A 21,509-nucleotide genomic window follows, 5' to 3' on the forward strand; every position below is an offset into this window, starting at 1 on the left:
CCATGTATCCCAGTGGCAGGTGACACCAGTGCTTTTCACACTGCAGTTGCAAGCCTGTTCAGGTTTACATGCGTCTGCCTGCAAAGGAAGCAAATCTCTCATCTTCTGCTCTGAAAGGAGAGCAGAATTTTCTGCATGAGCCTGGTCCACCTTGAAATACAGGGCAGACCAGCTTGTTTCAGCCCATTCCTGCCCCTCGCCTCAACCTAATGTAATCCAGCATGCTCAGCAGTGGTGTTCCTTTCCCAATGAGGTAGCGTGGCACCATGGCAATAAGCAGTGTCTAGGAAAGGGAAAAAAATACCACGGGGGGAGCCTGTGGATGCAGAGACAGATGTAAGACCATTGATGGGGCTCTCATGGGAGAGGCATGATTGATGTTCCCTGCATGCCTGTCATTAACTGGTGTTCCATATAGACTCTAATCAGTCACTTCCGAGCACCTTCTGTCTGGGCCCATAACCTGGGCTGACCTTTTTTAATGTAAACACAGAGTAATGACTGAAAATGCCAGACAAAGAGATTCACTTCCTCATGACTACAGGTGAGCAGCAACACTCCGTGCAAGGTCTCCTCCTGCCTCCTAGTGCCCACAGACTCCTTTAAAGGGCACTCGGAGAAATCCTGCCTGTAGCTCGCTCAGCTGGTGTTTGGGGTCTTCCCCTGCCTTTGCTGTGTTTAAATCTGGCCTGTGCCTTTGCATCTGGTTCTTGAAAGAGATGGCCAGGACCTCTGTGTATGCAAGCAGTCACTTGCCACTGAACTAAAAAGGGACCTTGTTCTCACAGGTGCAACACATCCAGCCACCACCCCTTTTGGTCCTTCACCTCACCACAGCAGTTTCCTGCCTACTAACCACTTGGCAGGTAAGTGTAAGTAAACCCTGCCTTCACCTTTATACCTCTGCCCCATTCCTGGCTCTCCGGTGTGGTCCTGTCTTGAGGCACTGTAGCACTAGGGGAGGGAGAGGCTTAAACTGTCTCAGGAACCAGAAGCTAGCCAGCTTCTCACCCATGCCAGCTTTCCAGTGCATCCCTTCTGCTTTCCTCCAAAGGAGAGAGGCAGGATTAGCAGACCCTCTCCTGCAAGAGAAGGCATTGCAGGGCAGGCAAGTCTGTCACTGCTGGGACACTGCACAGGAGCTGAAATGTGACCTGTAGAGCCCTTTTATGCTGCTGAATGTGCCCAAGTAAATGCGGTAAATTTAAGCAAAGGTACCTCGAACAAGCCACAGCTTAAAATGGGCTCCTCCCGTACCCATTCCCACATATGAAAGTTCTTGGCTAGGTTCTTTATTAAAGTTCAGTGAACAGTTCTGGCAAATAGCTGTTCTGCACATTTTGCCAGCCTTTCAGTTTCCTAATTGGCAGTAAGTAGAGCCTGATTTTCTCAGATTTCCTCATTTTAGAAGCTCACAAGCAGCTCATTGCCAATTAAAGTTCAAGCTCTGTTGATTAATGTTTTAGTAACACTCATCCAATCAGTAAATGTAGCATGCCACATGACCTAGTAGACTTTTTTTTTGTTGCAAATACCCAGATTTACATCAATTCCTGAACATTCTGTCAAAATTAACTGTATCTCTACAGAGTCACTCAACTTAATATCAAAGGGGAAGGGCAAGAACAGCTATTTAAAAATAAGTAAATAAGCAGATAGCTGTTTGCTTAAAGATGCAAGCTATTTGTGCTATTTGCCTTGATATTTTAAATACAAGGATATCTGTGAGGAAGTGAAGAGCAACTCACCTCCTGTAACACGGCAAGTTAAAGACTTTAAAGGGACAGTGAAGAAGCCAGTGGGCAGAAGGAGGAGTTATTTAGAACTGACCAGAAGGAAAGAAAACAAATATACTGGTACGATTTAACCCATAGCCATCTCTGGAGTGCAGAAACCTGAGTCAGGCTATATCTGCTCAGAGAGGAACCTCTTCTGATGATGGGTACCTTTAATGAAGGGGAAAAAAAAAGGCAGGAAAGGCAAGACTCATCTTTTGCCTCAAAGGATACAAACCTCCCATCCCGTTGTCATAGTAGCTCCTAAGACTACGCTATCATTTCCATCACCACTGGGATCAAGGAAGCTATTATGGGAGAGGATTTTGGCGCAAACAGACCACAGTTAGTTGTTGTAAGGATGGATGTCTGTAGCAATTAGTTTAGGACTGTCTCAATGCACTATTACAAAGAGGGTAGAAAGTTGTATACAGAAACAAGAGTGAAACAATGCAACCCCTCAATATGCTGACCGAGGAGCCTGCTGAGGTTCTTCTTTTCAAGGCAATTGCAATGCTTCTACTATTAGTACTGTTAAGGAAGGAGAGTTATAGCTCAGCAGCAGCCACCCTAATTTCAGCTATTAGACCTTAATTTCTAGCTCCCCTCTGACTGGCATACAAAAGTTTATTACAGCACCTGTTTGCAGAGTGAGCTCTGAATCCCTTCTCCATTTTAACATGATGGGAATTTTCTGTGCAAAGAACCTTGCAATGAGAAGGATCAGCTTAAAGTCTGGCCTAATCCTACTTGGATTCAGACCGTTAAGAAGGGGAGGGGTGCGTTTCATTCTCCAACATTCTTGGCTAAATGCCTGCTAAATCCCTGTTTGCCTTTCCAGATCCATTTAGCAGGTCAAGCACCTTCAGCGGCCTTGGGAACTTAGGCAGCAATGCCTTTGGAGGATTAGGCAGTCATGCTCTGAGTAAGTACTGGCTGGGTTACTGCAGACAAACATCCCTTCCAGAAAAGCCACATGCTAATATTTACAGCAGCTGGTGGTAGTTTTTAAAGAAGTTTAATTCCTAACCTCCATTCTCCTATCTGAAAACACTGCACCTAAGATTTCCAGGTCTCTGCGGTGGGAGCTTTTCTGCATGTCACAGACATCACTAGCTGTGCTCTGTGTCTCCTCACTGCTGAAGGTTGGTACCTTGTGTGCTCCTAGAGGTGCTAGAGCTGCAAGACCCCAGAGGGCTCTGGGACCCTATGGGCATCTAAAGTAACACCCTTCAACGGCGAAGATGCATAGTGGAACAGCTATTGATACTTCTCCTAACTGAGCGTGTAGACTTCCTCTGTAACCATTGTCTGAAGTTTAAATTACCTGTATAAAATTATTTTACTTCAATAACATGTTACCTGTAGGCAAGACATGCTTGAGAGCCACACATAAGAGAGCATGCTTTTGCATATCATGGTGCAACAGGAATCAGCTGAAGACTGATGGAGGAAAATCAAGTGACTGTTCTGAAAAGCCTACAGCCAAGCTCTATTTTTATACACATACATACATACCACCAAACAGTCTGGTTTCTTTAACAAAAAAGTCCCTGAATCCTCAGCTGCAGGCAGCTGATTGCTTGTAACTACCCACAAATTAAAGTTTCTGCCAGTGAGAGGAGCTGAGGTAAAATACTGCTTTTGTGCTGGAACCCTTGCTGGGGTGGGGGGAGAAGAGGAGCTGGGCATTTTCAGTCATCTCTGAGTTATTCAGATGTATAGTTAAAGCTTCCTCCACCAATAGCCTTAAAAGAGCTGGTGGATCTTACACCCGGTGTTGGAGGTATCTGTGTCCACCTGCTAGTAATTCCCCCTCACCATTAGCTCCACATTAAAAAGTCTTGAAAGGACAGTTCTGGTTGTGATTAGCATTGTGAAAAATGTCTATGTAATTCCTTGGTTTGAATTCTTTTTAACTCTTCCTCCCCCTGCCATTATTCTAGCTCACAACAACATTTTTACTCACAAAGATGGCCCAAACCTGCAGAATTTCAATAATCCCCACGAGCCATGGAATAGACTGCATCGGACCCCACCGTCCTTCCCAACACCTCCACAGTGGCCCAAGCCCACTGATTCTGAGCGAAGCTCCTCAGTGACAAACCATGACAGAGACAGAGAGCGGGAGCGAGAGCCCGAGAAGAGGGATCTTTCTCTGAGTAAAGATGACAGAGACAAAGAAAGGTAAGCAGTCGGCGCTTTTGAGCTCTTTCTTCTGGGCCTATGTTTCCCCTATATTTTTTTTAATTTTTCCGATCGTAAAATAATCTTCAGAACAAAACATGGCTTGTCTTTGAAGCAGCTGATAGGCCTCTCCATCATACAAGCACAAGTACTAGCAACACAAAAAAAAGCCTCTTTGCTTTTTAGGGTTTGTCCTCTGTGGAAATATGGTAAGCCAGTTCCCGCTAGTAGGTTAATAAAAAGCACCAGGCTGAGGAAATGAGCACATCGCTGTGTTTGTTTGCAGGGTATACTTGGCTGTTTTCAATGCAGGTGCTTTAGGATTACTGTATATTCTGAAATCATGAAGGTAGCCTTGTGATGGGTCCTTTGGAGACAGTCATAGTTCTCATTAATGTACAGATATGCTGATGAATTCAAATGTTAGCTGGACATTAACGAGATAAAAATGCAAATGCCTGTATCTGGAGCAGTGTGCATGAATCCATTAGCAAAACTGATTTTTAAAAATTGCATTGTAGACAAACCCTTATTAACAATGACAGGACTGTATCACCTGGGCTATAGATACTTCATTAGCTTCCAGTTACATGATTTTGAAGCTGTAAAGCCCTTTATATTTCAGAGCCCGGTTCTGTCCAACAGGCCACTTCTTTTTAGGCAATAACTGCCTGCAAGTCTTAGATGTGTGTATTTGACTAATGATAGGGGGTTCATAGTTTGCCTGGAGTGCTTTTAATGAGATCTTCAGGCAGTGCTTGTGAACAAGGTTACATGGAAGCAATAGGCTGAAAATCATCTCGCTTTAAATGTTAAATTGTCTGACACCCTTGCATGGATAGTCATTCAGATAGGAAGCTCCCTTCTTGGCTTTAGTGTAATTCATTTGCAAACCAAGGTTACTTTACTCTCAAGAGTGTGTACACAGGGGTTAACATCTCTATTACATTTCTATTAATTCAGCTTAAGCAGTCCCCAGCATCCCTGTTTGGACATGGTTTTAATAAACCACATCCTTGATCAGCAATCAGGACTACCGCAGAGGAAGAAATCTGGGTTAGCAAATGTAATTTATAAGGGATAAATACTTACAGAACTCCCCAAAACACCTCCAGCTTTCAGCACTCAGGTCTTGCAGCTCTCAAAAGCAAACCCAGCATAAAACTGAGACATCAGTGAGCCTCTCAGCTGCATAATGCAGTTGTCTCAATCATCATACTTTGCATTTAAAGTGTGTCTCATTCAAAGCAAAGTGCTTTTAAAAGGTGAGCATTATTTATTCCCCTCTTAAAGAGGTGGGAGTAACTGTGACTAATTGGCTTGCTCAGAGATAGAGGTGCAGTCAGAAATGTAAACCCTCATGCCTCTCTTTCTAAACCATGGACATTGCCAAACACCTTGTTCATCATAGCAGGTCCTCTTGAAATAGAGGTCGATTACTCAGTTTCATGGCCTATTCAAGGATTTTTTTTCCTTAAGCACCTAGCTTACCTGCCAAAACTGCCAACAACAAAAACCCTCCTGCAGCTCCATAGGAAAAGAAGCATCATGTTATGGCTGCTTCCAGTTGATGAGCTGTCTTGTGAAGGACCTGCATGCATCTCTGTAGGCTTCCATTTTGTGTGCCTGGATCCATGTTTTGGGAAAGGAATCCACGTTAAGAGTGTTGCAGCCAAGATCATTGTCTGGCAGCAAGACGTATATAGAAACACAAAATAAGCATCTTTTTTAAAAAAATAAGCTTTCTAGAATTCTTTTTTCCCTGCACTTCTCAGTGAAGTGGTCTTTCTCTTAGGGTGAATATTCTGTTCTTTCAAATGCATCCCCAGTGTAGTCCCCAAATTTGCGGACATTTAACTTTTTTTTTCTATGTAGTATGTAAAGGCAGGCAGTGCATATCTTTCAGTGTAGCATCACAGCTATAGCTGATGCTAGCAGAGCTTTTCAAATAATTTTCTGAGCAATCTCGAATTATACAACTAGCCAAAGCACTATGCATGTCCAACATCATATGTATGTTTGTTCACACAAAACCAAGGATGCATGTTCTCTCTTTTTACAGAGACCTCATGGATAAAAACAGACATTCAAACAGATCCTCACCGGCATCAGCTCCAGTGACACATCAGATAAGCAATCTCATCCGCAGCAACAGCCAAACCTCCAGTGATCCCATCAGGCAGGTTAGCCTTGGAGAAAGGGAGAGGTCCAAAGAACCCGAGCGGGAGCACCCTGAGCGGCTGAGAGAGCCACCCATAGCAGAACACAAGATTAAAGAGAGCCGCTCCCCAGTGAAGGAAACTCCAAGCCATGATAAGAGACCCTCTGAGGACAACACAAAGCCAGTAATCCAGTCTGTATCCCCATACAGCAAACCTGCACTAAGTGAGAGCTTGAAGCTTACCAATCTAATGAGCAAGGACATGGAGAGAAAGACCGAGCTTCCCAGTGACCTCCAGAAGATTAAGAATGACATCAAAGTCAAAGAGGAGAGGAAGGAAGACAGTGATGTGCTGGTGGTAGGGTCTGAGCCTTCACAGCACTCCCGATCGGTGGAGCATCCCCCGCCACCTACTTTACATGGATTATCATTGCCTCACTCGATGGCTGCCTCAATGCCCATCTCCATGGGAAGCGTGCACCAGATGAACAACATGAATGTTCTCGACCGCAGCAGAATGATGACCCCGCTCATAGGCATGAATCCTTTGTCAGGAAGAGAGAGGCTGCCACATCCCGGATTTTCTTGGGACCCAATGAGGGACCCGTTGCGAGATGCCTACCGGAGCTTAGACCTGCACCGTCGAATGGACTTTCAGCTCCGGACGGATCCTATCCATAGGTTCCCTACCACCTCTGGATTTTACGACCATGAGCGTTCTTACAGAGACAGGGAGCCACACGACTACAACCATGAAAACCTTCTTGAAGCCCGCCGAGAGCAGGAGCGGTTGCGGCAAGTGGAGGAAAGAGAGCGCTTGCACTTACGAGAAGAACTTGAGCGTGCCAGAATGCACCACTTGCACTCGTCCCCCATCGAAAGTCACCTGGCACACGTGCCATCCTTCATGCCTCATTTAAGCGGGATGCATTACCCCAGACTGAGTCCATCCACTGCCATGCACAATGGGATTTTAAATAGGAACCCGCCAACTGCAGCGCTGAGCGCCCCACCGCCTCTTGTACCAGCGAGCAGCACCAGACCTGCCTCCCCACGCAGGACTACTCCACTCACAAACTCAGAGTCCAGGGACTATTCCCCCTCTAGGAACCCCAAAGAAGTAGAGGCACGATAGTCCCCAACATTGAATTTTAAACTCGCCTGTATATAAAACAAACAAACAACCAACAACAACAACAACAACAACAAAACAAACAGGAAAAAAAAAAAAAAACAAAAAACAAACCTTTTACAAAATGCACTGCTGTAAACTTTTTTTTTTTAATGTAAAATTTGTAGAAGTTAAGCACATTTCCATAAATAACGGGGTCGGGGATGCAGACTTTCCAACAAGAAGGTTGCTGAGAATGGGAATTTAATATATAGGTATTGATTTTTGGTTTTGTTTTTTTGTTTCTGTGCTAAAAAAAAATGAGTTAAAAATATCAAGTTTGTACATTTTTTCCCAAATGTGAGAAACATTTTTAATGGATTTGTATTTTTTTTAATTTTGTGCTCTTTATTCACTTAAAAAAGAAGAAATTTTGCTTTTGTTTTTAGTTAAATTTGCATTTTAAAGGCCTCAGATCCTTAAGAAAAAAATACCCAGGGTTTCTTAAAAGTATTATTTATGGAATTACTGTAGTTTTACAGTCCACTGTGAGGTTCCCTTCTGAGGCCAATTGATCACTTACCTTGGTACTTTGGAACCGAAGTTACAGATATATATTAAAATATTAATAATAATAATAATGTACAAAACTGTTTGTTTTTTGCCTTATTATATTATGCAGAAATTTAAGAGGAATTTTTTTTGACTTCTTGTTTTAAACAAAAAAAAACAAAGAAAACAAACTGTAAATATTCTGTTAATATAAATGTACACCAATATTAAATTCTTAACATAGGTAGACTTTATAAAAATGGTTTCTAGAACCACTCTGGTTATTTGTTAACATGGTTACAACTCATACTCTTGTCACAGTCAGAAATTCACACTCAGAAAGCTAAGTACGGCATATATACTTCAACTATGCAAGAACTTGGAGGCAGGTCTTAGTGGATGTTGGGGGGAGGAAGGTTTAAAAAAAAAAAAAAAACAACCCAAAAACAACCAACTCGCAACTATGGAGACAGAATGGAAATGGCATGTGAACAGGAAGAAGGATGCTTGTGTTTAACAAAAAAAAAAAAAAAAAAAAAAAAAAAAAAGAGAGACTGAATTTTTTTGTACAAACACAAGGGACAGTTCGTCAAGGAAAGAGAGAGACACACGCTCCTGGAAGGGAATTTTGGTTTCCTACGATTCAAGCTGGCAAAAGCAGATGGAACTGGCACAGTACCATGCGGCAGACCCTTTCTTTATTTTTTTTTTATTTTTTTTTTCTCTTTTTTTGTGTTGTGGGCAGGATCGCTGGCAAGCAAGGACAATTTTCCGTGGACCCCTTGTGCTAATTGTGCAGTGTTCTTATTGGAATCTGTATACAAGACAAAGTAGAATTTTAGGAGTGCAAAAAAAAAAGTCTAATGGTTGATTAAAAAAAAAAGAAATTCTGATATATTATCTATAGTACATGAAGACCATAAGCAAATGTTTGTTTCAGTGTGGTTCTGCCTTGAACTGCTTTTTGGCATGATTTATTTTTTATTTCCAATTTTACTTTTCATCCATATGTAAATTTTGCCATGTTTTACTTGCTGTACCATCCCCCCTCCCTTATTTTATTTTTCAGTGTCCATGTTTTATATATCCTGGGCTTTTTCTCTCTAGTTAATTCAGCCATCCGCTACTATTTTCTTGGCTCTGTAACTCTTGTTTCCCCCCCCTCCCCATCCTCCCCCCTGCACCCCCTGTAATTTTAAACATTCAGTTTCCTTGTAGATCAATGAAGATAAATACAACATTGATTTTGGATGAAAAAGGGAGTTGAGTGTTTGTGTGTCGTAGCCAGTGCTGTTGACTCGGAGGCTCATGCTTTATTGACGGCGCTGCGGCGGCTGGGAGGAGGCAGCCGGCGGAAGGGGTTGGTGCTGGGAGAGGGATTTTATTTTCCTTGTAAATCTTGCCCGGCAGAAGGAACGCGGCCCATAAAATGCTTCGGAGGCACTAGTTGTGGCGGGCAGGATTGGGGAGGAGAGCGGCGCTCCTCGGCTCTGCGGCAGCTCTCCCCCCGCTCCCGTGGCCTCGGCGCAGGGGGCACCTCGGGCTCTGCGCTGATCCGACAGTCTTCTGCTGGGGGGAAAGAAGGACGGAGAAGGAGGCGGCAGCTCGTTTGAAGGAATCGTGCTGCCGGCATCGCTACGGGAAGGTTATTGCCTCAAGCGCTCTTCTCCACGTGCGTTTTCATTTGCTTCCCCAGCTTTTCCGGTAGGCTGAGAGCAGACATCTGCAGGGGGATGGAAAAGTGCTCCAATCCCCCTCGCTCTCAGTAACTGATTTAACTGTGGGCGACTGTGCTTTAACAGCATGTTACAGCTTCTGTTTTTAAGTTTGTGTGTGACTAAATTACCGAGCATAAAAAAATAAAATGAAATAAAATAGCAGGGTCCTTAATCTGATGAAAGGAGGCTTAAAACAAAATAGGCATTAAAAATCAGCACCTGCTCTCCCAGCTGAAATCGGAGGAACATATAACACATGGTGGAAGCGAAAAGTGTGCTGGACTCGGCATAAAGATATTTGTAATGCTGGCTCAGAGGGACTGTAATTCTCCCCTGGTGCCGTTGTCCAACGTGGCATCTTGCTTGACGCCGCCTCTAACACAGACCCGCGTAAATGAACCTCCCTGACCTCTGTTAGAAGGAATCCATGGCTGCATCTTCCCGATGCAGATGAGTGCGAGCAAGGGTGTTGTTACTTTACGCTCCAAAAAAAATACAAAAATGGGCCGTACCCTTTGGAAGGATTTGGTCCGTGTATGATTTAAAAAGTGAGCATTAAATCAATGCCATGCTCCCCTGGCATTCCTGAAGGATTGCTTATTTGCAGCCACACCGGTGCCAGAAGAATTCATCATGACTGATGTTGTGGCAGTCTGAATATTAAAAGAAAATCAGCGGTTTGCCATTTGCTGTATTAGGAGGCATTGCTCTTACGCTTTTGGAGGATGACCCATCAATAATGCTGCACTACAGTGGGATTCCTGCGGAATTACGCAGTGCCGAGCATCAGCCTTCTCACAAAAAGGTTCATCGTGATTAATGGTATTATTACCTAAACAGAGAAACTAATTAATTCAGCCTTATTCCTTTAAGCCACCCCAGCTGAGCCGCCTTCTGCTAAAAAGAACTGGTACAGAAGGACTTCCTGGGTTTTATGCATTTCTACCACCGTTTTCATTTTGTGCAGTTTTTACCATTTTTATTCTACTTCCGGCCATCTCCCTAGAGACTTCCCCCAGTCACCGACAAAGGGTGGGATATAGCAAACGACTGACGGTGGGAGGAAGAGGATGGGATTTGTAAGGCTCATTGCTTGCCTCAGGCCAGCTATTTTTAAAAAGATGCTCAGGAAAGCGTAAGGAGGGAGACCAGCTCTTGCACTTGCGTTACCTTTTGTCCGGAACGTGATGCCATGCGCTACCGCAGTTCAGTGGAATGAGATTTGGTGTGCACCCACTTCAGTTAATTGGGGCCAGTGTTGGCCTGGTTAGTGAATTAGACAAACAACCAGGAGATCATGGAGCGAGGGGAAAAGCCAATCTGTAAATCTGTAATGAGATCTCAGATCACTTGTCGAAAATACTGGGTTTTGACAAAAAGATCTAGTAATTCCCTAAAAAGCGAGCTTTATTGCCTAAAATAAGTATATGGGAATTGTCCGTTCCAGCCGTTATAGATACTGTAAATATTTAGTTATTGGTTAATTGGTTTGTCTAAGTTAGACAAACAAAGGGTTGATGCAGGGGCACCCAAAGACTCTGCAGCAGCCTGAGCCGCCGCCGTAGGATCTGCAACGCCAACATCGCCCGGGTCCAGAGGAGGGAAAGCACAAGCAGTCAACTAGACAGAAATGTAATATCCCGAGAGCTTAGGCAAGAGCGAGACACAACAGCTTTGCTTCGGGCAGGCTAGCAAGTGCCAGAATGAGAGAAGAGGTAAATCAGTGGTGCACAGCTCGGGCTCGAGCTGAGAAGCTGTCGGTGGTGGGGAAAACAAGGTTTGTGTTTTCTTTGGCTCGTACTGAGCGAAAAAAAAAAAAAGGAAACCTTTCCTTTACCGCCTTCAGGAAATTCCTTTTTGCCAAAGTCTTAGGAAAACAGTTGTGTTGCAGTGGCAGGGGGGGTAGATTTTGGTAATCTTGTGAGAGACCAAAATGGCCTTGCCCGTCACTGAAACCTGGGCTTCCCCAGCGCCGGGGGCTGCTGGGTCTTTCCCTGCACACCCGGTACAGACCTTTCCCAGTGTGGCTTGGTGTCCCTTTGCACAGGCAGTTTGCTTTGGGAAGAGTCTAGCCAAGGAGAAATAAAGAGCAATGGGGCTTTGGCAAACAAATTCAGCACTTTAATCCCGGGGAGCTGGTAGCCCAGGGCTTAGCTCGGAAACACGGTGCTTTGGGAAGAGCGCGGCGGGTCGTGGGCTCAGCCTTGAACGGGGCATCACTGCGGGCACAGCAGCGGTGTCTGGGGGCCCCCCCTTCATGTCCACCCACGTCTGGCAGGGCAGCATCCCCCCGCTGAGGCCGCAGCTCTTTCATACCACCGAGATGGATATTTTGTCAGGAAAAAGCCTTTCCCAGTAGCACGCCGTATTATGTGAAACCAAATAAAAAGCAGGGAGCAAGAGAGGGCTGTAACGGGCCTAAATTACAGGCTACCATTTCTGAACATAATGGGGAAAAAGAAAAATCAAATGGTGTTTTGAAGTTTAACTTGGAAAATATTTTTTTCGAGGCCTTTGAAGGATGTGTGTGCAAAGGAAAAGGGTCGTCTCCCCTCGCCCCAGCCCCTGCCGCTGCGGCACAGCTGGAGGCCTCCGACGGCAGCGGCTGGGACCTCCTTGCAGGTGTCAGCACGGCAATTTCTTTGTCTTCTCACAAAAAAACCTTCTGCTCCATTAAGCTTCCCTAATTGCTGCATTTATCATCAGCCATTTTCTGCTTGTTCTCTTCCTCATTCAGCGAGGATGTGTCAAAATAGAGATATACGCCGCCGTCCCTCCCGCCGATGAAGCTGTTCGGCAGGCACCGGCTGCTCAATTGGCCGTTTAGCAGAAGGTCCCTCATTACCGGCTCGACGGCAGCTTGCGTGTCACACAGATCACAGCAGCCGGGCCACGCTGGCCGGGTGTCAGGCCCTTTGCACTGAGCCTTGATAAATAGCTGAAAAGAGAATAATAGAGGTCTTATTTTTTGACTCAAAACCCAACCGGCTTCATCATCCTCCTCCAGCTCCAGATAGGAATTCACGCAGTGAACTGCAGCTGCCTGCAGCGGGGTGAAGCCCTTCATCTCCCCCCCCCTCCCCCCCCAAAAAAAAGCAGTTTGAGGAGCGGAGGATGTATTAGACACCCAAAGGAGACCAGGGCCCGGCTGACACCCGCGTCGGCTTTGGTCACGCACCGCACGTCCTTGCCAACGGCAGGAGGAACCGTGCGAGAAAAAAGCTGCAGCTCAGCCAGGGCAGCCAGGTTGCGGCCGCTGTTTTGCAGAAGAGCTGTCGCAAAATAAGAAGTCGTAACAAGCTCTTCTGCAGCGCTTGCTCTCTGTTTTATCAAAGCGCTTTTGTTGAATGTTAGTTCAGGAAAAGGAAGAGCCAGTTAGACATCGAAGGAAGTCACCGGCTTTTTATAGATGCTCCGCTCCCTACTGCAGCCTCTCCTTCTCTTCAGCACTTCCAGCCGATGGAGAGCCAGTGCCCAGCGATGCTCCCCGGCCACGCCGGCAGTGGTGGGGCCGCTCAGTTCTGCAAAACAGAACTCCGGGCAAATCCAAATTCAAAGCACTGGCCAGTGAGAAACGCAGTGGTGGGGAAGCTTTTAGGTTTCATTATTCAAAAATCTGTCTTTTCATTTTGAGTGCTATAAAATAGCACTCCAAAAAAAAAATTTTCTCCAAAAACCCTGAGATGAGTGATTTTTGAGAGAAAGGCAGTTTGTTGAAATAAGAAAGGAATGAATAATTTTAACTGGAGAGGGAATGAGCCCAGCTGAGCACCACATCGGAGCCTTGTGCTGGGTGAGACCAAGCCTGAGGGGGTCGGGATCTCTTCCACGTTGTCTTAATGATACCAGGAGAGTGGAGACGCTGGAAATTCCTTTTTTTAATTGTACCATGAGGCAAAGATCGTCTTCTGTCCCATGTCCCTCTACAGCTTGGAAAGTCCTTTCATCCAGGTCAATGGCTCTTAAAACAGAAATGCAGGAACCACTATCACCTGTAAAATCCTTCCTGGGGGCTTGCTGAATTACTGTCACAGTAATGCAATGCTTTGGCCAATGCAATGCTTTGGAAGGAGGATGAAAGGATTTAAGAGTGTCTCCTTAATGGCTTGTTGAGTGAAAAAGCTGGAAGAAAACTGACCTAAAGCATTTTAGGTTCCCTTCTGGAATCTCTATTATTCTTTGCATTTTACCAATGTGAGCTGTAAGCTGAAAACCTCCTGCCTGCTTTTAAAGATGCATTCAGCCATTTGTGTGTAGATTCCCACAAAACCCATTAGGATGCGGGCAGCCATACCTTGTCTATCAGCCAACAAAGGACTAGCAGAAAGAGAGAAAATAAGTGAGCAAAGTCCCTGCCGTATCTCGGTAACAAATAGCAATACACACCACCATCAAGGCCACTGTGAAGATCAGCTGCCTTTCCACCTGCCTGATAATGGTGATGGGTGCTTGGTCACAGCCACTGGGGGCTTCTACACCTACTGTGGAGCGAACAGAGGAAAAGGGAGGAATTTTATGGTTTGGTTTGGTTTTTTTCTATTTTCAAAACTAAGATGGCTCGGGATTTTTGGTTCGTTAATAGACATCTAAGAAACTACAGTGAAAAATGACTGACAAGGGAACCTTATCTGATTGGTGGTTTGCACTAAGCCCCTTTGGACAGGGGAGGTGATAGTACCATAAAATATACTGTCATGGCTTCCATTTAAAAAACCCCACACCTTAACTCTCAGCACGTATCTCTTAACTCTCAGTGGTAGCCCTGAAAAGGCTAAAAGCCATGCACTGCTGTCATGGGGCTGTACAGGTTAACCATGTGTCTGCAGCTGAGAAAGCAGGGATCGAAAGCAGTCCAGCTATTCAAGGAATTAATTCAGCTGGTGGGGATGGCTCTGGAGGTCATGCACAGCCAGATTAGCCTTTCCTGCCGTGTCCTGTGGAGTTTCACTGATGAAACTCTGCAGAATTTAAAGGTTAAGCCTCAGGCACGACCCAGCTACCTTCCAGTCAGACACAGGATCGATATACCGTGTCTCCGGCCGACAAGTCAGGGCAGCGGGCTGCCAACGGCACATGCCCGGGGCACGGCAGAGCAACAGGAGGAACCAGACCCCCTCCCACCTGGGTCTGCAAAATCCACGCTGGCCGATTTGGACCGTTCCTGACGGATCCTGTGGCAAAGACACCGTACGGTTTTTCTGCACCCTGCCTCCAATGTGTTCACTGGATGACTTCACACAGCCAGACATGGCCAAAAATGTGCCTCTGTGAACTAATGAATTGGTTTAATTGTCTGCCAAACCTGAGAGCAGCCAAAAGTAACAAATTAAAGTTTACAATCCTGTGGTCTCATTTACAAGGGGATAATACAGCAACTGTTTATTTTGTGAGATGTTGGAGTGAGTCGGGAGAAAATTACAGCCCCTATGTAATATTAATAATAATCATCATCATAAAAATACTTTTAATAGGAAACACCGATAGTTGTTTTGCTCCATTAACTTGCACTATTGTTTCAGCCCGTCTGGCTGCCGACTCAGCAGGGCAGGGGGTGTTGATTCCCCGGAGGCAAAACTGGCTTCACAGCCACAACAGCTGGATTCGCAGCCACGGCATGGCTGTAGCGGGGCAGCATCCATGCGAGGATCTGCAGGGCCAGAAGATGCTTTACGGACCCGGGGAAAGAGCTCCAGGGGAGGAAGGCGATGCCAGGGTGCCTGGAAGCTGCTGGGAGACTTCGTGGCCGATGTCCCCAGCCCAGAGGGGACGGGCTGAGGAGGGAGGTGGGAGCAGCAGCTCTGCGGTTTTTGGAAGACGTGCAAGCTGCACCCTTTGCGAAGTCAGCGTGGTGCCAAGGGACGGAGGCGCAGGGTCAGCCCGGCACGAGCCCCAGCTCAAACGCCACAAGCCAGCGACCAAGCGAAGCGGGTGGCAACGTCTGCGCCGGGCGCGGATAATTTCAGGCTTTCAGCCTATTTCGAGCTGCCGCATCGGGAGCCCCGACTGCGTCGTACCCTCGTGCGCGGGCTGCCCAGCGCTGGGACGCCCCGTCTCCTCCAGCCCCGGGCTCCAGAGAGGCGGGGGCTTGCGAGAGGGGCTTTGGCACGAGGGAGGGTCCTAAATATGGGAAAAGTGCCATAACTGTCTATTTTTTCTGCAAAATAGATGAGGCCCGTAGGAAGCTCAGCAGCTGGGCGAGCGGCTGTGTCGCCAAAGGCAGCTGAACGGGAATGCGAGAGGGGGAAAAATAAATAAATACGTCCATACATCCCCATGAAATGAATCTCTCCCCATTCAGCCATTTCCCTTTATTTCTTCCGTTTAGAAGCAAGGTTATCGGGTCTAACATCACATCCAAACATTTCAGCACTAGCATTATATGGGATGCTCCAAGGTCAGTGCCTGCAGCTGTAAACTCATTAGTCTTGTCTTTTGTGAGAGAAGAAAGCCTCTTCATTCCTCTCTCGCCCCCTTCCCCCCTAATTAAAATTAAAATATTTCCTGGCCAAAAGTCATTTCTGCATTCATTCATCTCAATTCTTTTCTGTTTGGATAAACCACCCTCTGGTACTCCGAGGGTGTTATGTATACAAACTATAAACTCTTAATGGTCCTGCAGTGTGTTATGACTGGCCTAAAGAGCTAAAGCAGGCTCTGAAAAAAGCGGTTCTTGGCAACGCCGTGTATGGAGTTCAGGCTCATCAGTCATATGCAATTAGAGATTAAAAGTGCTTGATGGACTATAGGGGAGACCAGCACGGAGGGAGATTAGGAATGTAGGAGAGAAAAGGCAAACAAAAGCTTTTATCTTGGCGCAGCAGTTGCTACTACAAAAGCAGCGACGGGAGGACAGTCCTCGTTTTTCCGGAGGCACCCGCAGCCTTTCCGGGCTGGAGGGCCCAGGCGTGCCGATCGCAGTGCCCCATCTCCATCCTGACGACCACCCACGTCTCAAGCGGGGCAATGCAAGTCCTCAGGGACCACCGGGGCCAGCGGCCGTGGCTCAGAGAGGGCACGGCAAGGCTGAGCTCGGGAGGAGACTCACGCCGCAGCCCAGGCTTTCAGGATGCTGTTGCTAAATGCCCACCAACACAGCGTCTGGCAAACACCCCCCACCCCCACCCCACCCACCCCCAGCTGCTGGCAAGGGCCAATCTGCCCAAAACAGAAGCACCTGGGAGGCCTCAGGAGCCTGAAGGTCTTATGGGGATGGGGAGGGAAGAGTGACTCTTCTTTCTAAAGCAAAGGCGTGTTTCCCAGTTGGGGTCCTGCTGCTTGGGAGGGGAGGTGGGTGGTTGATCTGTAAACCTTTCAAGAGGTTTGTGGCTATTTATTGCCTATGTTTTGCTGAGGGTGGGGGTCTGCTACACGCTGAAACAGGCTGTTGGGGCAAGGCAGCTCCCTGCTGACCACATCGCTGCCTGGATGCACCCAAGATGGGCAGGAGCAGGACACAAGAAGAGGTGAGATAAGCAGCTGGGATAGGCAGGGACTGTCTCCCCCTCTCCTTGTATACCTTCAGTCTATGCAGCCTCTCCAATTTTAGGCAGGCTTAAAATGTTGGGCTAGTGTGGGCTATCGGGGGACATAGAAATGCTTTTTTTTGCCAGTATAGAAATGTTTGGGTTTGCAGTCTGGAGAAGGTTAAGTTTTTAGGCTATCCAGAGAGAGCTCAGCCAGAAAGCCCAGCTGATCTAATGTTGAATACACCTTGGACAGGCCCGCGAGACAATGCATTTTTCCTTGCAGTGAAACATAGTTGTTTTGTTAACAAGATCTGTTTTGAGCTAAGAAAATGCTTGGCCCTCGCTGGAAGGGAAAAGTGTAAATGAGCTGGGTAGGGCAGTCTTGACCCCAAGGTGAAATGTGGACCAGTCACCAAGGATTAAATGCCCTCCTTGCCATCACAGTAACTGCGTGCTGGAGGCTTTTCTGCTCCTTATCAGGACTCAGAGCACCCTCAGGGGTTCAGTGCCCTTTGCTGGGTCACTGACTTAGTGGCAAATTAGGGGAAGGGCTCCATCAGCTGAGCTGCCCGTGTGGCCGGGGAGGTCTCCTATGGAAACGAGGATGCAGCTTAGCCTGCAAAATGGCATGAGACTTCAGCCTTTCTTCTCCGCACCGCCAAACACCTTTGTGCTTTGTGTAGGAGGAAGGTGCGAGACGGCTCTTCCGTGCACAGTGGTCACTGCAGTCCAATAAACTGTTTTCTATAGTATCAGGAGACACAGGTGAGACTTAGCACTTTGTGACCTTCTTGGTGAGGCTATCTGAGACTGTCAACCCTTGAAAAACCAGGAGGCTTCTCTGCTTTCTTCCCACAGCACAGTTGTCCTTTCATCCATTTGCTTTTCCTACCCACAGCTAGCAAGAGGAGCCAGGGAGGCACTTGGCCCGCCCAGCCTGAATAGAAGGAGCTGACTCTTGATGGAGTTTTGTTATAGAAGTCTCAATCAGCCATTAGTGGTTCATTTAAATGGGTTTTCGTGAGCATTAATAGGCCATGGTAGTGCATTCATAGCCAGCTTTCCTCAGGTTTTGCAGAAAGCGGTATAAGTGGGTTTCTTCAAGTATATGTGATTGCTCATAGCTGCTGAAGTTGATTTGAATCACTTGCTACCAGGCTCACCAATTTAGCCTGATAAATTGCGCATTACTAAATGGGGGAAGGGAACAAAGCTGTGTTCTCCCAGAGAAGAAAATGCAGGATTTCTCATCAGTGAAGAATGATTCCTCTCATCAGCACAGCCTGAGAAAGGCCGTAATGAACCATTTGCACCTGAGAGCAGAAGCCTTTGGTCTACTACATTCCTGATCAGTCCTCACGCTCTGAGATTCAGGTACGACGGGTTCTGCCCAGAGCCAGCCACGAGGACAGGCAAATCCAACCAGCAGCGCTAGGAGTGTAGCTAAGAGCATGCTCATATCAGTGTTCCTTGGCCACTCTCATTAGACTTCAGTCCTACCCTCAGTACAGCTGATGGGGGCTCTGCCTTTCAATTCGGGAGCACTCACTGACTGCAGACTGTGCTTGGAAGAGGGATTCAGCCCCTTGCCCCAGGCATTAGTACTTGCTGAAGAAACAAACGTATTTGGAAGGCTTTTCTCTTTGTGTTGGATAGAAAGCATCTGCCATGCAGGAAATAACTGTCTGATTCTTTAGGAAGCTGGTCTCGCTCTCGCCCACACGAGCTGCCTGCCAGTCACCAGGCTCACTGGTGATCATGCATGAGGTCATGGAGTTGGTGCTTGGAAAGGGACTGGTCTCCATTACCGCAGTAATGAGAGTATTGTTTGGCATTGATGTTCTGAAATGCATTTTAGGCGGTTTCAATCCAGCCACCCCAGCCTCTGACCCCAGCTGCAACAGTGACTGGGCGTGCAAATAATCCACTCCGAGTTTGGATGGCGCTGAAGTACAATTAGTGTTTTTAATATACTGCATAAGTACAAGGCTTGCTGGATCCCATTGCTCCGCGAAGACTGGCATCCTGCTTAAGTGTCCCAGCATGCACGCAGCTGTATAATCAGGTACCGCACTGAGTTTTCACGTAAGCACCGCAGTTATTAATGCATTGCTACGCGACAGCCAAGCCCTGCACGCAGACTGTGTGCTCGGTCCCAGGGGACCGTGGGCACCGTGCGTCTTGCTCTCAGCCTCGTGGCCTGATGGATGGACCCGTGTTAATGAGCTCCGAAGGGAACCGCACGGAGCCCTCCTTGCTGGAGGCACAAGCCTCTAAGGGAGGGAGTTAAAAGGGGGCAAAAAAGAACAGTAGAGAAAAGGGATAGACTCCAGATAGCTCCTTCGGGGATGTGAAGGTTGTGCTTGATTAAAAGCAGTGCTTTATGAAAATGTTATTTGCTATGCTTGGAAGATGACATTCAGTGCAATAAGAGTGTACAGCAAACCTAATATGCTCCCTACGGAAAGGGCTGGGGTGTGTGCCTGTGAATACATCCTATCCTCTTATCTTCGGTCCCTTTGCTTTAGTAGCTGGGTTTTTCCTCCCCGTGCTGGGAGGTTCCACTTTCTCCCAAATACGTAGGCGTCCTTCTTCTGCGGCAGCGTGCGAGCAATGGTGCAGAAAAGGTCTTTGATGAGAAGACTCACATGAGCAGAGAACTGTGACTGCCTCTCTGGGGCACACGGATGACTGGTATCAAAATCTCAACCCTCAAATCCTGTCCTGAACTCTCAGGGGGTATTTGTTTTGGATGCCGTCAGCGTGGCTACACCAGCACAGCTGGAATGAGCCTTTCAGAAGGTGATGCACAGATCTATTTCCAAGTAGTTTACACTAGACTTTGTCTGGACGTGTTTGGTTTTTAATGCTTTCCCAGAACACTTGTAAATTTTTATTTCTGCTGAGAGCAGGAGAAACTAGCTGCTGTGCACAGAATAAAGTTGATTGTCTACAAAGTTTAATGCTGTTTTCTTGCTCTATTATTTGGCCGTTCTGTGTTCGTGAAAAACTCTGTTTTAAAGCTCACTCGGAGCTCCTGGGCTGTGCAAGGAAGAGAAGGGGAAAAGCTGTTTCTCTGCTCTGCCAAAACATACAAAAGTTTTATGTACCGTGATGGAAAGTTAAGGTGAAAAGGGCTGGATCTGAGACAAGAAACATTTCTTTAATTTTCCCTACTTTTTTTAACAGGATTTGCTGTTGCTTTGAAAGCCTCCTGCTATTTTACAGGCCATAAAAAAGAGAGACTGAAAACATTTATTTCCTGAGACTTGCTCGTTTCTTGAGCTCTGTTAAACTGAGCCTGCCTAGCAAAGGGAAGGGACGGCATGAGCCCAGCAGACCCTTCATCCAGCTGGGGAGACCAAAATTTGCTTTCCTGGCCCTAATAACAGAAAGCTTCATTCTGCTTTGCAGCCCGTGTCCTATGCCCTGTCCCGTGCAGCCCTGGGATCCCCCAAGGACGGGACCTGCCTCCCCGAAGCCGCGTGAGCTCCTGGGTGCTAAGATAGCCGTGCAGGTGAGCAGGCTGCCACCTCATTTTCTACGGCGGTGACTGCTCCTGGCTCACAGGTAAGCCAAAAGTTTTTACACGGCCAGGTGCTGGCTGCAATAACGCCCCTCTGCTTGGCCAGTACTGTCATCTAGCGCCCTTCCCAGGGGCTGATAGGGGTTACAGGTACAGGTAGCAACAGATCCTCAGGTCTGGCCCGCGTCCACCGCCTGGGGAGGCAGGTGGGTTTCCTTCAGCGGCGCGGTCTGCCCACAGGGTGCCGGTGGGATGGTGACCCTCTGCTGGGCTTCCCCCAGTGAGTCTCCACCGGTGGCAAGTCCAGGTCATGGATGCGGAGGCCAAACCTGCAGCTGCACGTTAGGGTTCACGGACCATTTCAGAAGCATGTGCTGTAAATGAGAGGATGTGTGAAATCAAAAATATTTTCACATGATTCTCATACAGTTTAGCCTTCCTTTGACCTACAGCTTTACTTTTACTTACTGCCATTGTTTTTGGCTGAAAATTACAAAGCTGAAAGAGCATCTGTTCCAAATAATGCCGGTCAGGCTTCTGGATAACAGCTCAGCAGCTTCCTGCCAGGAGCAGTTGCTGTGGCTTCTCGATTACTCTTAAGATGTATTCAATGTTTTGGGGAGGATAAGGGACTATCGTGAGGAAGATGGGAAATGCTTGTTTGCAGAAAGCCTAGATACCAAAGGCCCAAACATCTTAACTAGCGTATGTTTAAAAACTACATAGCTCAGGTGAAATTCTTCAAGGAGAGAGAATATAATACAGCCTTTAAAGAGCATTAAACAAAGAGGATTTTTTTTTTAAATTGGCTATCAAATACTGAACTAGTAAAAAATAGGATCAAGTGGAAAGCATGTATACTTAAGGAATCCAGATCTTTTAATACCTACAGATATCCTCTTTATTTAAGTTGCTGGTTTTTAGACATGACCCTTCTTTATTCGGGTTTGATAGGGAAATGTCCAAAATGTGTTTTCTTCAGCTTTCAGTTTTAATAGCAGGGCAGATATAAA

At 46.7% G+C, this 21,509-nt stretch overlaps 1 protein-coding gene across 18 annotated transcripts in view; it reads left to right on the plus strand.

Annotated features, from left to right (window-relative positions):
• FBRSL1 (fibrosin like 1) overlaps positions 1 to 8,236 on the plus strand; it is a 559,238-nt gene extending 551,002 nt beyond the window's left edge. For 11 of the 18 annotated variants that reach the window (XM_049804593.1, XM_049804586.1, XM_049804588.1 and 8 more), the window contains 4 exons: positions 789 to 872; positions 2,617 to 2,700; positions 3,722 to 3,962; positions 6,025 to 8,236. In XM_049804593.1, the coding sequence (XP_049660550.1) occupies positions 789 to 872; positions 2,617 to 2,700; positions 3,722 to 3,962; positions 6,025 to 7,258 (1,643 nt within the window). In that variant the 3' untranslated portion in view covers positions 7,259 to 8,236. The remainder of the gene's footprint in view (positions 1 to 788; positions 873 to 2,616; positions 2,701 to 3,721; positions 3,963 to 6,024) is intronic. The other 7 variants (XM_049804585.1, XM_049804589.1, XM_049804600.1 and 4 more) reach the window with 3 other exon arrangements.
• The last annotated feature ends 13,273 nt before the right edge of the window (positions 8,237 to 21,509 follow it).

Source organism: Accipiter gentilis, chromosome 7 (genome assembly GCF_929443795.1).
Source record: "Accipiter gentilis chromosome 7, bAccGen1.1, whole genome shotgun sequence".
NCBI lineage: Eukaryota > Metazoa > Chordata > Aves > Accipitriformes > Accipitridae > Astur > Astur gentilis.